Source organism: Syngnathus floridae, chromosome 20 (genome assembly GCF_059516105.1).
Source record: "Syngnathus floridae isolate MCC-2025c chromosome 20, RoL_Sflo_1.0, whole genome shotgun sequence".
NCBI lineage: Eukaryota > Metazoa > Chordata > Actinopteri > Syngnathiformes > Syngnathidae > Syngnathus > Syngnathus floridae.
In genome coordinates, this window is record NC_142432.1 from 6,842,522 (window position 1) to 6,857,419 (window position 14,898).

The 14,898-nt window shown below is 46.1% G+C and overlaps 2 protein-coding genes across 11 annotated transcripts; both read right to left on the bottom strand.

The window, feature by feature from the left end:
* Positions 1-349: 349 nt before the first annotated feature.
* Positions 350-10,351, bottom strand: LOC148381065 (aspartyl/asparaginyl beta-hydroxylase-like). 8 transcript variants are annotated; one of them, XM_088363033.1, is made up of 28 exons: positions 9,064-9,154; positions 8,716-8,959; positions 8,594-8,647; positions 7,985-8,158; positions 7,816-7,860; positions 7,589-7,657; positions 4,335-4,385; positions 4,074-4,259; positions 3,953-3,988; positions 3,768-3,812; positions 3,602-3,634; positions 3,504-3,536; positions 3,408-3,443; positions 3,284-3,340; positions 3,125-3,205; positions 2,962-3,042; positions 2,801-2,842; positions 2,659-2,744; positions 2,488-2,574; positions 2,256-2,406; positions 2,039-2,175; positions 1,876-1,974; positions 1,718-1,807; positions 1,457-1,597; positions 1,251-1,386; positions 1,096-1,187; positions 893-1,026; positions 350-824 (listed from the first exon to the last, which is right to left on the bottom strand). In XM_088363033.1, exons 2-28 carry the CDS (start codon positions 8,885-8,887, stop codon positions 674-676), a joined length of 2,499 nt encoding a protein of 832 aa, XP_088219159.1. In that variant the 5' UTR covers positions 8,888-8,959; positions 9,064-9,154; the 3' UTR covers positions 350-673. The 8 variants fall into 8 exon arrangements, with proteins under 8 accessions (XP_088219159.1, XP_088219160.1, XP_088219167.1 ...); XM_088363034.1 differs by lacking the exon at positions 9,064-9,154 and having other exon boundaries at positions 1,457-1,594; positions 8,716-9,000; XM_088363041.1 differs by lacking the exons at positions 8,594-8,647; positions 8,716-8,959; positions 9,064-9,154 and adding an exon at positions 10,149-10,351.
* LOC148381066 (uncharacterized) lies at positions 4,651-6,508 on the bottom strand. 3 transcript variants are annotated; one of them, XM_088363048.1, is made up of 3 exons: positions 6,259-6,508; positions 6,136-6,180; positions 4,651-5,954 (listed from the first exon to the last, which is right to left on the bottom strand). In XM_088363048.1, the coding sequence occupies exons 1-3, from the start codon at positions 6,272-6,274 to the stop codon at positions 4,987-4,989; spliced, it is 1,029 nt and encodes a 342-aa protein (XP_088219174.1). In that variant the 5' UTR covers positions 6,275-6,508; the 3' UTR covers positions 4,651-4,986. The 3 variants fall into 3 exon arrangements, with proteins under 3 accessions (XP_088219174.1, XP_088219172.1, XP_088219173.1); XM_088363046.1 differs by having other exon boundaries at positions 4,651-6,180; XM_088363047.1 differs by having other exon boundaries at positions 6,136-6,508.
* Positions 10,352-14,898: the final 4,547 nt, after the last annotated feature.

Sequence of the window (14,898 nt, forward strand, 5' to 3'; positions counted from 1 at the left end):
TCTATCGTGATTCTATTTTTCTATATTTACTATAAAAAAATTATTCCATATAAAAATGTTAAATGTATATGTAAAATGGTCCATTTTACTATTTAAGAAAACGTTCACACAAAAAAATGCTTAACTATGTTTGTAAAATTATTTATTACACTACTAACTGCTCTTTGTAATTAAATGAAATAAATGTAACTATTTATTTGAGTTAAAATAATATAAATATAAATATACACCTCGGGCCAAGAAAGCCAATGAGGCTCAATGAGAGCCTGAAGAGTCAAGCGCAAAGCAAGAAATTTAGACCAGCTGACATAAAAAAAAAATAAAAAAAAAAAGAACACAAACAAAAGAATGTGATTTTCTGGTGTCATTTTTAATAAAAATAGAATCTCTGATAACATCTGCTGGTTGTAGTGATCATACAAAAGGAAAAAGTGGGCTAGCAGGAAAACACACCATGAGTCTCTCGCTAATCAACGCTACAAACACGAAGGTTGCTGAGTGCGGGCAAACGCCGGTTAACTGTGGTCATAATTATTGTTGGGAATGGCTACACTCCAAAATCCGAATTGAGCATTAAGCCCTGCTTGTTGCGTGTGTGTGGAGGTGTGGAAGTGGGTGTGCTCAAGTCAGTAGTATCACCCAGAGGAACCTTCAGTGTCCTGAGCGCGTCAGTCTAGATGGCGCTGAGGGTCTGCCGCTGGGATGCCGTCAGCTGCGGGTGCCACACGTCCACGATGAAGATGAGGCGGAAGGTGTCCGCGTCCTGCCAGACCTCGTGCTCGAAGGAGTCGTCAAAGATCAGCACTTTGCCTTCCTCCCACTCCCTACGAAAGATAATCAGTGGTGATGAGAATAAAAAAAAAAAATCTGGAAGTGGTTCAGTGACGATTACCTGGTCTGGTCCGTGCACCTGATTGTGCATCCCTGTTTGGGAATGACGAGGCCGAGGTGCATCCTCAGTCGACAGTTGGTGGGGCCCGTGTGCGGCCACACGTGCGTGCCCGGCTGCATCACTGAGAACTTAATCTACACACACGCACATACACAAGCCACTAAGGTGAATTGAGGACACGTTGAAATCTCGAGAGGGTCTACCTGTCCTCTCTTGCAGCCGGTGGCTTCGGGAAATCTCTCCAGTAGCGAGCAGGTCTTCGGTACAGCCTGGCAGGAAGTCCCAGACTTCTTCCCTGAAGACAAATGAGTTGGTTAGCTGCATGTGGGTGAAGAAGTGAAGAAGTCAAGAAATGGACCTTGCTGCCAGAGCGTGTACTGGCCCCACTCTCCTTTCTCCCTCAGGTTCTCCTCCTCAGGTACAAACTGGCCCGTGTTTTGGTCCATCATGGCCATGGCCTCGTCCCGGATCATCTTCCAGTTCTTCTCCAGTGCCTGAACACAAAAGGTGCAGTTGAGTCCTGAACTGGAAGAATATCTGCTTAAATTCTGCCCGCTGTTCTACCTTCACCAGATCGGTGTATCCGGTCTCATTTGGGGTCCACCAGGGCTGCGCCTTAAGCCCGTCCACATTGTAAAGTGACCTCTGCCACACGGACGCAAAGTGGCCTCGCTCGTGGCCCACCTGGTACCAGTGGTAGGCCTGCTGGGATACACACACACACCATTAGTGAGACAAGAATAATATGTTTTCATTACATTACTCTAAGATAAATGGAGGGGGGGGCGGGTCCTTTAATGTCTTGCATTATGCACAAACACTCACGCTCTTGTCTCCGACTCTCTGCAGTGCGTCTCCTAGGTGGAAGTAGAAACGTCCGTCATCAGTGCCGGGCTCTCCTGATTCCAGCCCCTCCTGGTGGACCGAAGCAAATTCAAATGGTGGAGGTCGGCACGCAAAACCCGACTGACGCTCTCACATACCTTCAGGTAAGGAATGCTCTCTGCGATCTTGTTCTCCGACTTTAGGATGAAGCCGTAGTGAACCTTCGCAAAGCCGTCACTGGGGGCAACCGCCAGAACCTGAAGATGGCGCCGGTGAGACTACGGAAGAAGAACAGAAGAAGAAGGAGGCAACGTCACTCACCTCCTCGTAGATCGCTTTGGCACCTTTGTTGTCGCCTAGCAACAGGTAGGCTACCCCCAGGTCGTTCTTTAGACTGATATCTTTTGGAAAGATCTGCACCAACTTCTCCAGCGTGGCCACAGCGCCACGCATGCGGCCTGACACGAGGACATTTTAGAAAGACTTAATTGACATGAAGGATTGCAGTCTTCAAATCTTTATCCACGGCGTGGCTTACCCAGGAACTGCTGGCGCTCAGCTCGTCTCTTGAGGGCGGCTCGGATCAGGTCGGGGGTGGCGTCCGGAAGATCTGCGGCGTCTCCGTAGCTGCCGATGGCCTTCTGCAACATATCGTTGCTGCGCTGCTTTTCGGCTAGGTCGTCCTCCGCCTGCGTGGTTGAAGTCATCAATCAAACCTGAGTAGGCTGACTAAAAACTTGAAAAGTCCAAGTGGTCATTGAAATGAGCACCTGCGCTTTCCCGTAGTGAGCGCGGGGGCTCTGCGGGTGCTGGTGCACCAACGTCTCAAATGCTTGCAGTGCCGCCTCCACTTTTCCCTAACACACAACAAGCACACACGCAAGAAAGCAACGTCAAGCGCAGTCCAAGGCGCCGCCCGTCACTTCCTGCCTGTCACGCACTTTCTTGCGAAGCTTCTCTGCAGCATCCAGTTCTGCTTTGATGCTCTTGTCCAACTTGTTGAGCAGTTTGGCTTTCTTCTTCTTGGCTGGAGGGAAAGCGACATTTGTACTACTCTAAAAAAATATGCGATGCTTCTTTTACCTTTCTCTTTGGGCTTCTCCACAGTTGTGAGGTCCGCCGCTTCTGTGGCAAAGAGGAATTGACTGTCAGCAGGTCGTACATTTCCAACACGGGGCTACTAACTTGCTAGTCAACTTTTGTTCATCTCAAATCATCGGACATGATGGTGTTGGCGTGCTTACCCTCGGGCATGCTGCTCCCTCCAGCAGTCTCGCTGTGCGCTTCAACCGGCTCAGACTGCTTCTCCTCCTCCAACGGCGGCTCTGATGCACAAAACAAAAGGACAGTGAACCGGCCGCCTTCATCTGCACTGACAGTTGTTGTTATGAGACATCTTTGTGGTACCGGCTGGCGTGCTGCTCTCTGCTGTGTTCTCGCTCTGTGTTTCTTCAGGTTCAAAATGCTGCTCTGTTTCCACCGCTGGCTCTGACACACAACACAAACTTACTTATGGGAAAACAAACACATCAAATCTGGATCAGTTAGAAAAATAACAAAAAATACCTCCTTCTTCTTCTTCTTGTGTCACTTTGGAGCTCGTCAAATCTTTTATAGATTCCACTTGAGCGCAAGCACATAAAACAGTTTGGGTTTGTTTCACTCGTAATGGGGTGATTTGCGGTCTTACCAACAGTCTCCTGAGATGACGGCTCCTCCACCAGGACTGCAAGCAAAACACACTTGAAACAACAGCTCTCAAAATCCAGCTGAGATCCTCACTCACCTCCGCTTGTGTCGATGGCGTCCACGTCCTCCTCTGAAAGAAATCAAGGTAAGACGTCACGATGGAGGAAGACAAAAGAGACAAAAATAAATACACACCAAGAGGATGCTCCGTGTCTCCTCGAGGATCATCTGCGGCACAAAAATCATGTGTCCCCATTAAAATGAATTTTGAATTGAAATTATTTTTATTTTTTTTACATAATAAACATTTTTGTCTTAAAATATTCATTTCTCACGACAGTGTTTAAAAAAATGGACTCACCGGCTACAAAGTCTTCTTCTACAAAGGCAGGCAGGGGAACAGCAGCTGGAGGACACACATATACGTGTATATATAGACACACACACAAGCACGTATCAAGAAGAAGAGGGAGAAAAAAATAGTGATTAAGAAGTTTTCCGCTTGAAGAAGTGATGAAGCAGATGGTGAAAGGGTGCAGAACAAACCTTGGATTTCAGAGTCCACATCTTCAGCTTCAGAGACTGACATGCACATGCACAAACGCACAGGAAGTGTGTCATGACACGCACTGAGACAAGTGGACAAGCACATTGTTGCATCACACACTTGTTGGCAAGTCTTCGGTCGCGCTCTCCTCGGGGTGCTCCTCAACCGACTCGTCCTCGGGTTGCGTGGTCGACTGCTCTTCAACACTGAAGTCCTGAGCTGTGCTCTCCTCCGTATGCGCCTCCACTGACTCCTCTTCAGCTGGCTCTGCGGCTTGGCGGTTGCTCGACTGATCTTCAGCGGGTTCTGGCACGTAAATGATGGAATTAATTTGTAAATATACTGGACGGGACTCATTTGTAGAGGTAGCAACATATTCACCCGCTGGTTGCTCTTCAGATGGTTGCTGCTGGCTTGGAGTTTCTTTCAGGCCTGTTTGGAAATGTGACAACGTGACAAAGACATGCAAACTGCTCACGTGTCATGTGACTTGTGTTATCTAATTTGAATATGTATGAGCATGACATGAGAAGCGCAGCTGAGGTGGTTCACAGTAAGTGTGGAATTTATTTTCGAAAAGTGTGACTGGACTAGTTGCCAGTCAATTGCGAGATCCAAACAGACCGGCGGGCATTCACATAAACAGACAGTGTTCATTTTTAGAATATGGGAGGAGACCAGAGAATAAGAAGATGGGAACAGTTTAAGTTTTATTTGACATTTGCTGTCACATTGGAGGAAAATACGTTCCAGAAATAGAGATGGGGGCGGAGTTTACAGCACATAAGAACAACAACAACACAAATAAATCAATGACCTCAACAAAAGCATCTGATTGATTGTGTTGGGAATCGCTCCCAATGGGTTGACAATTTTGTAGTACCATTTGATTGCATAACCAGAAAAGTTTATTCCTTATATTGTGCCCCATTGTATCCCACAAGATGGTTGCAAAGCACTACTTTTATTTGACAGAGCTGGAAAAAAAAAAACAAATAAAAAAACAAAAAAACAATTAGAGTCCAAGAAGAGTTTACTTCTTCCTGCCGCTGGCAGCCATTTTGTCTGCGACCACACCCTTGTCCCTCCTGACCGCCGTCACGCCAGCTCGCTGACTTTTCTCCTCGCCGGTTTGACTGCTGTTTGCTTTCCTGGCGTCGAGCCGCTCCGCCTCCATCTTGTCCCGAGCGGCCTTCTCGCGGGAAAGCCGCAGTTCCTTCTCGCTGGCTGCCTTCTCCTTCTCCGCTCTCTCTTTCTCCTGAGCCAGTCGAGCTTTCTCTTTAACAAGGCGCTCTTTCTCCGCTCTCTCTTTTTCTTGCCTTTCCCGCTCCATCTTTTCTTTCTCAAGCCTTTCCCGCTCTTTGGCCACCTGTTCTTTCTGGAGTCGCTCCCTTTCCTTCCTTTCCTGGTCGCTCTTCTCTCTGGCCAAGCGTTCCCGCTCTTCCCTTTCCTTGGCGGCCTCTTGTTCCCGAAGCACGCGCTCCCTCTCCTTCTTTTCGAGCTGTTCCCGCTCTTGCTTTGCTTTCTGTAACGCAAGTCGCTCTTGCTCCGCCTTCTCCGTCTCCATCCTGTCCCGCTCAGCCTTTTCCCACTCCATCCTTTCCCTCTTGGCCTTCTCCCACTCAATCCTTTCCTTCTCCTGCGCCATCCTTTCCTGCTCCCTTCGCTCTTTCTCCACGTCCTCCCGCTCCATCCTTTCCCTCTCAGCCTTCTCCCACTTCATCCATTCTCTCTCCACCTCCATCTTCCTTTTCTCCACCTCCACCCTTTCCTTCTCCAGCCCTATCCTCTCCTTCTCCAGCTTGAGCTGCTCCTGGGTGACCTCCAGCGTCTTGATCTTGAGTTGCCAGGCCGTCTCCTCGCCTTGGTCTCGGTCGGCCAAGAGGGTTTCGATTTCGGCGAGGGCGATACGGGCGATCCGCTTGGCCTCGGTTTTCTCGTTGATGGTGCTCAGTTCTTCTCGCAGGGCGGAGCGCAACACTTCGTCTCGGATAGGAAGTTCTGTAGTTGGAATGAACTCGTAAAGGGTACGACTGGCGATCAGGGGAGTGTTAGCAGAGCCAAGCTTACGGTGAGTGAGGGGAGGGAGGGGGGTGTCGATGTGCAACTTGATGCTAAACATGTTAGCATTCACTGCATTGAAAGCAATGTTCACACAAGGATGCAGGTCCAATTTTTCTACCTCGGGTTCCGTTCTTCCGCAAAGTTGCTTCTTCTGGAATCTCATCTGGGACGCCAAACGAGAAACAAAAACAAAAGCTGCTGCTAAGATGCTGACAAAGTGACGTGCACAACCCAGCGCTACCTTCGCTCTCTTCCATCTCATCGAGATCCTCGTCAACTTCCTGGAGTGCTTCACATACACAGGTACAAAGTTTTCAGAAACTAGATAAAGGAGGTGTCAGCAATTTTTCCAAACATTATCAAACAAACTTGAAAATGCAGCTTTTCAAATGCAAACACACAAGACCAGAGTCAAAGTCCAATTATCGGCGCCAAAAGCTCGACTCAAATCGAGTTCCCGCAGCTTCCGGTAGTCATGTTACCGTGACAACTAAAAGCACAAAATGACACAACAAAAGGGGCAGCATTGGCTCGCCTCGGCTTTCAGCACAAAGCACACGGAACACGCTCGGAGACAACATGCAGGACAAGTCAAGGTGCTCACACGTGTACCTTTCCTCAACGCCTGCTTCCGGCGAGAGCTTTTTAACTTCCTGTCATCTGAAGCGACAAACAGCAAAGAACAAAAAAGTGAGGCTTATTCTCACCTCACGGGACCTGAGATTTGCCTGTAAAACGGGAGAAAATAAAAGGTTCCAAATGGACCTTTGATCATGTTTGCGTGTAAGGAAAAATAGTTTAAATACTCGGTTAAATTGTGTCCAAGGTCAACTTAAATAATTCCCCCCACCCTTGCTATAAATAAACTGTATTTGTTTTTCTGTCCATCCAGTTTGCCAAGCATGTCCTCCATGAGGTCCTCAGGCTGGCTTGCTGTCCTCCTATTGGTTCTGAAGGTCCAGTATGACCCCTTTGACTTCCACGTCGTCAAGGTAAGAAGCACTGCCCTGCTGGCGCTTCCTGGCCGCCGCTGTTGCCTCTTCCTCTTCATCTTCCTCCTCCTCTTCTTCTTCCTGCTCTACGGGCGAGCTGACTATGTCACAGAGGAAGGTGAAGAAGCCATACAGCCAATCAGAACCTTCCTCCGCCAAAATATTTACAACCTCCTCAAGAGACTCGCCTGGCGCACTACCGTCGCCACCTTTGGTCAGGCCTGACGAGAGAAAGTGATAATAGAAGAGGAGAAGATGGCGGGAGGGATGGAAGGTAACTTGAAAAGAAGAAGTGAGTGATGTCATCAAATAAAAGAGGATGATGAGAATGGAGGGGAAAGAAGGAAAGGGAGTTAAAGTCGTCGGTCACGCAGCCAGCAGCCAACAAGCACTACTTCCTTTTTTTCCGCATCGCTAAGTCCTCTGACTTCCTGTTCGCTATATCGTAATTGATGGCGTGACGCCGTACTTTTGTCTACTGTTCCTCTGAAACCTTCTGGGAGGTGTTTTATCGTGCTACGACGTAGCTGTGAACCACCTCGGAGGACGCAAATAGGAAAAGATTAGCGGGGGACTTGCCGAGCAGGACTTTGGCATCCTCCACATCGAAGTCACCATCTCCATCCGTGTCGTAGGCCGTCAGCTTCCCTGCAGCACAAACAGAGAGAAGACGACGGTGAACGTGACGGGTTGCGTTTGTGGGTCTGGAACGATGATGTTGAATGAAGTTTAAAAAAAAAAAAAAAAAAAAAAAAAGAAGGAAAAGAAGAAAGAAGACCGTACGCTTTGAAATGTTGAAAGTGTACCTTGTAAAACTTGTGAAAAGTTCATACGGAACTCCTGAGCTCGCGCTGCGTGTCGGTGACACACACACAAAATACAAGATGAGGAGGACAGGAAACAAAGCCGAGTGTCTTCTTCTCCTTCTTTGCGGGCTCAAAATAACTTCGGACACGTTCGATGCGGCCGGCTTACCGATAACGCCGTCGTAGTCGACGATGTCAAAGTAGACAACGGCCACCGAGCTCCAAACCCCCAGCAGGGCCAGCACGGCGAACCAGGTGAACACGGAATACTTGGCTCCGCCCCCTGTGTCTCCTCCTGCCGCCTTCTTGTTGCTCTTGCTTTCGGCTGGCGGCGGCTTTGACTCTGCGGATGCCGCACAACAAACACAAAACATGTCACTGAGACATTCATTCGGTTTATTGCTCGGTTTGATTTTTTTTTTCTTTTGGGAGAAAAATGCACTGGTAAATAATCACAGTCCACCCTGGTTAATACCATAGCACACATTTATTTAACACACTTGGCAGTTCTTAGTAACCGCGGGTGGCACCTTTTTCCAAAATGCAGAGGTCGAAGTGACCCGGGAACACATTTAACACCAACCCGACGGGGCGGGTCCGACAACAGCTGTTCCTCGGGTAGCAGCTGAGCTTCAAACATTACAATCATGTCAGCGTCATCTCCAAGCACAAACACAGATAGCTCAAATGTTAGAGGTCAAAGCCCAGTCAAATTCAACCCAAAGCAAACGGGCCCATGCTGAACCAAAGTGAGTCCAACCCGAAGGTCGCCACCCACCGGAGAGTGGAGGAGCCTGATGCGGGGCCGTGGCCTCCTCCACACTGGCTCCTCCTAGCAGAAGCAGATCAATTGACCCGGAAAAGACGCAGCGGAACCAACATCCAGTTCAACGGTCCTACCTGTCTCCTTGAGGCCATCCAAAGCATCCTCCTTTACCATCGGTTCCCCCTGCTCATCATACACGTCCTCGTGAGTGTTCAGCACCTGCTGGGTGCTGTGGGGCTCCTCCGCTGGCGCTGCCGAGGGGATTGAGGAGGGGGCGGAGGCGCCATAGTGGCGATAGCGCTGCATGGAGCAAAACCTTCCCAGCGACCCGTCAAGCTAGCACGTTGAACGTGTATGATCCAAACAATGAGAAGGAAACTTCCAAAGAGACCACAAAGAGACCACAACGAGACGAGAAGTGACAAACGAGCAGGATGGCGGCGATTCAATCATCAGGACAAAACCAAGCGCCTCCTCCTCACCGTTCTCGCACGACCAATTGTGAGGTCCGGAACCTGATCCCCCACTATTCTTAGAGCCGACAAACCCTGCAGTGCTCCGTGTTTCTGTGTGTGCAAGATGCCACAGAGGACAAAGTGAGGCAAGCAACCTTGACATACAATATTGTGCAAAAGTCTTGGACCACGTTTAGATTTATTGCTTTAGCATACATAGAAGACAAAGTAGACCACAAACCTCCTTCAAGGCCAAAGTGAACTCTAAACAATTCATAGAAGTTGTAGTCGTTTGAGTGTTTGCCCGTTTATTATTTGGCAGGATACACTGGGCCCCAGTTTAAAGTCTAAAGTCAAAAGACACCCAGTTTTTACTGGTCTGGCTGCGGCTTGCACATAAATCACTTTGTGTGAAATAAACTATCCATTAATTAATACTAGATTTGGGGAAATGCACGACAGGGAAGAGAGAGATGTTTATGATTTAATCATATAAATGTATATTAATTCATTTGTTATCCTCAGCTAAGAGTGTTCCTAAGAACCATAAGCACATAATCCTGACGTCATTCACGGGCTGACTTCCAGGAATGTTGCGGTCACGCAAGTTTGCAAAAGCTTCAAAATAGGACACGGGCTGAAAATTTATTTGGTCCGTGCTGTGGATCTTTAGGCAGCTGACAAAATGCCCTCAACTCAACCAAATCCACACAGAAAAGCATCACGTTGAACTTTCTCTTATTCGAATGCAAATTAGGCACCATCAAAAAGCTAACTAATGACCTTCTACGAATAGATTGTAAATAATGCTTTACATATGTACATTTACGTATACACACAGTAGTGTTACTTAAATGCAGTTTTAAAATGGACGATACCAGTTAATCTTGTTGCAGCTTTCACAGCCAAGGACATGGCAACGCATGAGCTGTGTTTTAAGTGCCACAAACATGTTGGACAAATAAAAGATAGATTCTTCTAGTTTAATGCCACGAACATATTATTGTCCCTTTTGACGTGCATTTACCACAAAAGATACGACGCTCCATAACCAGCAGAATGGCAAAGTGAGTATGCGACGACTCGTTCGCTAATAGGTCAGAAAAACCAACCTTTCTTGGAATGCGTTTTGGGATTTTTCTTCGGAGCCATTGCGTCGTAAATTCACCGGTATATTTATATCGACTGGCCAACACCTTCCAAGCTAAGCTAACAGCGACTTTGATTGACACCGGGGGATTTTGTTGCGACAGAGAAGGATGGATGAAGCTGCTGCTAGCTTGGATACCAGCTATGCCGCTAAGAACACTAACTATGATTGGCTATGGGCTCAGCCAATCGGTGAAGGGGAACAGCCAAGTGGGCACGCTCGAAAAGATTTGAACCAATTATGTTCATGGAAAGCTTGTCATTATTTGGACTATTAAAAAAACGTGGCAGGAGAGGAGTAGACACCAGAGATGGAGACTCGAGTCACTGTGACTTGGACTCGAGTCGACTCGAGCCGCTGTTTTAATGACTTATGACTTGACAAAAAATAAAAAAAACTTGAGACTCGACTTGTACTTGGAAGTTAAAGACTCGGGACTTGACTTAAGACACGATGACTTGAATGACTTCAGTGTTATTTAGTTTATGTTTTCAGTTTGAATATAAAATTAATAATACATTTAAAAAAATAATATCGATAACACGGTAGGAGCGCAGGCTGAGAATGGCGTTGTCATGATTGGATCACTACCCTGTCAATCAATCAGTCGTGCCCTCTCTACGTACCTAACGTGTTTATTGGAGATTCACGCCCCTTTATATCAGACATGCACAAACATGTCAGCGGGAGCGGTACCGCGAGTCATTACCTTCGGCTATCGTAATTACCTTTATAACGGCAAAAGACGGACAGCACAGTGGAAGGGAGCATCACGTCTGACACCCGGACCACCAATACTGGAGCCCCTCAGGGGTGCGTCCTCTCCCCACTGTTCTTCTCTCTCTACACCAACGATTTCTCCTCAGGTGACTCTCCTGTGAAGCTCCTGAAGTATGCAGACGACACCACTCGCATCGGACTGATCCAGGACGGTGATGAGACTGCATACAGACAGGAGGTGGAGCGGCTGGTCCACTGGTGCAGCCAAAACCACCTGGAGCTGAAACCCGCTCAAGACCGACAGTGGACTTCAGGCGAGACCCTTCACCACTTTCACCCCTCACTATCCGCAGTAATACTATTCTCTCCACAGACACCTTCAAGTTCCTGGGAACCACAATCTCTCGGGACCTGAAATGGACCGGCCACATCGACTCTGTCCGGAAGAAGGCCCAGCAGAGGCTGTACTTCCTGAGACAGCTCAAGAAGTTCAACCTGCCGTGGGATCTGCTGAAGACCTTCTACACTGCCGTCATCCAGTCTGTCCTCTGCACCTCCATCACTGTCTGGTTTGGATCGGCCTCCAAACAAGACAAGCACAGACTGCAACGGACAATCAGGACTGCAGAAAAGATAATTGGAATCAACCTCCCATCTATTCAAGACTTGTACCTGTCCAGGACCAGGAAACGTGCAAGTAACATCTCTACAGACCCTTCTCACCCAGGTTGCAGTCTGTTTGAACTACTCCCCTCCGGACGGCGTTATAGAGCTCTGTACGCCAAAACCAGCAGACACAGAGATGGCTTCTTCCCCCAGGCTGTTGCTCTGAGGAACTCACACCACTCTTAGAGTCTCAGAGTCATTACTTTGCAATAACATCCTGCTCTCCACTCCTTTTTTGAATTGTCTACACTGTTTGTACTATGTGTCTTCTCTGCATCCATTGCAGCCTGGTCATCCTAGAAGAGGGACCCTCCCATCTGTGGTCTCGTCTCAAGGTTTCTCATTTCCCTTAGGTGGAGTTTTGAGTTTTTCCTTGCCCTCTTGGGAGTTTAAGATCAGGGGATCTTTGAGAATATTTGCCATTTTTCACATGTCCTGAGTGTTGTTGTTAGTCACCTAAATGTTGAACAGAGGCTATGATTTACCGAAGTCAAATTCCTTGTTTGGCATGCTCAAACATGGCGAATAAAAACTCTTGAATCTTGAATCTTGAAGATATGCAACAGAAACATTTCAGACAGCCAGAGGATAACTTCAAACTTTGTCCATCATTTGAAGAGCCATTCTGCCCAGTAAGTGCTTTTCATTTATCTAAATAGGTGTGTATATATAGCTTTATGAATATGATGATGAAACTGAATTAAGTAAATATGATTTAATATGGAGCAAGTTAATAAATAAAAACTACAGTTAAGCCTCAAAGAACTTTTTTTTTTTTTTACCATATACTATGTTGTATGTTGCATGTCTGTCAGACTATTCAGTACATCCCATTCATATTTTGGCTTTTGTTTCACAGGTATGCAGAATACGAAAAGATGAGAAACACCTGCACTGATGCAGCGCAGCCTGCAATTTCCCAGTTCACATTTACAACTCAAATGTGTCAGACACTGTCGGCAGACGTTAATTTGTTTAGATTGAGCTGTCAATAAGTTATTGTATGAGGTAATCTCTTTTTTGTTTGATTCCATGGTGTATTTTACTGAATATCAGTAATTACAGTGCAAATCAAAATTATTGTCATATATGTTAAACAGGTTAGACACATTAGACAATGATGGTTACTTAAAGTTACTTATATCTGTCACGTCTCGTCACCGGGTGCTTTATTATATCTAGGTTACCATGCTCAATGTAATCACAGTCACCTGCCTCTTGTTACCTGTAGTGTATTTAAGTCCTGTCTGCCCTGCACTCCCTGTCGAATCATTGATGTCGTCACGTCTGTTGTCGTACTGTCTTGTTGTCGTCATGTCCTGCTGCCTTCTTGTCAGTCAAGTTATTGTTTTGTTAAGTCATGTCAGTTTGCCGAGTCTGTTAATTTGTTTTCTCCAATAAACCCTGGTCCAAGCTGCATTTGGTCGCCCTGCTCCATCCGATCCGTGACAATATCTTGTCTTTTCACGTTTCTAAAATCAGATTCTGCGGGTAAAATTGCAATAATAACGTGACTTGGACTTGACCTATTTAAGGACTTGACTTGACATAATCTGTGACGTGACTTGCCCAAGAAAAAAAAAATGACTTGGGACTTACCTGAGACTTTAAGGTTAAGACTTGAGACTTGCACATGTGACTTGGTCCCATCTCTGGTAGACACCATCTGGAGCGGAACGCAATGTGGATCAAACCCAAGTCACGCTTACAAACTGCTTCAGTTCTTATTTCAAAGTATTAGTTTTCGTCCAAGCGCACATTTAGTAAATTCTGTAAATTAAAATCTTGTCATTCACCAATCAAAGGAATATGTAGCTTTTAAAACTAGTGTATTGGGCGAACTATATTGATGTTTTATTTGTGCGGACTTGCGACTATATCAGAAAACCACACGGTGGCACCATAGTACCGTATCAGTGATAAGAGTACCAGTGCTGTACATCTTAATAAAAATACACAAAAATCAAAACCTCTACACACTTCACGTGATTAAGAAAATTATAGATTTTGCTGCTGGATTGTCGCTTCAAATCTTTACAAGACTGATCAACACGCACAATAACTAATGCAAATATACATTTAGACAAGAAAAAAAAAAAACGTACACCGAAAGCAATGAGACCAGTTTGTTGGGTTTGTGTCTGGTTTATTTACCGCAGGATGTTTTAAATACAGACATTTATTTGCAAAATACTAAAGAGTATTACAACTCAAAGTACTAAAAAGTGGATATATTTATTGTAGTCATCATCAGAATAATTCAACGAATAGTTTGTAAAACACCAGGGTAGGATGAGGGGAGGGTTTACTGAGGCACAACTTTCTCCTTCTTCACACCAAAGTTTTTGTTTTACTGGCAAAAAAAAAAATCCTCGAATGACTTAAATTGTTTTTGAGTTCTGTTTGTTTTGCGTTCCAAAACCATCTTTGGAGAAACACTTGAAGCACAAAATGGCGTCAGAACAGAAGACTCCGTCTCTTCTGCCACCAACAAGGTCACTTCCTGCCACCTATGGGCATCCGACCACCGCTGGGCATTACTCACAAAAACCAGTGTGGATCCACTTTTGACACCAGTACGACACTGCTATTTTACCAAACTTGACAACGGTGTGGGACCAGTTCTACAACTGTGTAAGGCCAGTGTTAATCAAACCAGCATGACAAATTTGTTCTGTGTTGAACCAATATGAAAACAGTTTACAAACAGTTCAACACCAGTTTTGAACCAGTATGACATCATGTTGACCCACACTGGTTCAACATTTAAACCTATGTTGAATCAGTTCGACACCAGTGTGAATCCAGTGTTGTACCAGTATAAGACCAGAGATTAACCAATATTACATTTAGTTTTGAACCCATGTTGAACCAGTAAGATACCAGTTTTGAACCAAAGTGACATTGATGTTTAACCAGTATAACACCAGTTCTGAACCAGTATGACACTGGTCTTGAGCAACTTTCAATCCAGTGTTGTAAGCATTGTGACACTTGCATTGACCTAGTTTGATACCTGTGCTGAACTAGTAGGAATCCAGTTTGAAGGTGTGTGAGTGTAAAATGTTGAGAAAGAGTTGTTTTTGTTCATAAAACGAGAATAAGGTTGGGAGGTTTGTTGTTCAGATGTTGGAAGGTTCCTGTTGGGATTTAAAGATGACCAAGCAGCTTTCATTTTGAAAAGGGAAAGGAAGGCAGGATGGTGTTATCACCCCCTCAGGTCTGGAACCTCCCACACCTCCTCGGTAGCACCAAATAAGCCGAGCCGGTACATGTGACGGAATATTCCTGAAGCGTTCTGAAAGTCAGACGGGTCAATCACCGAA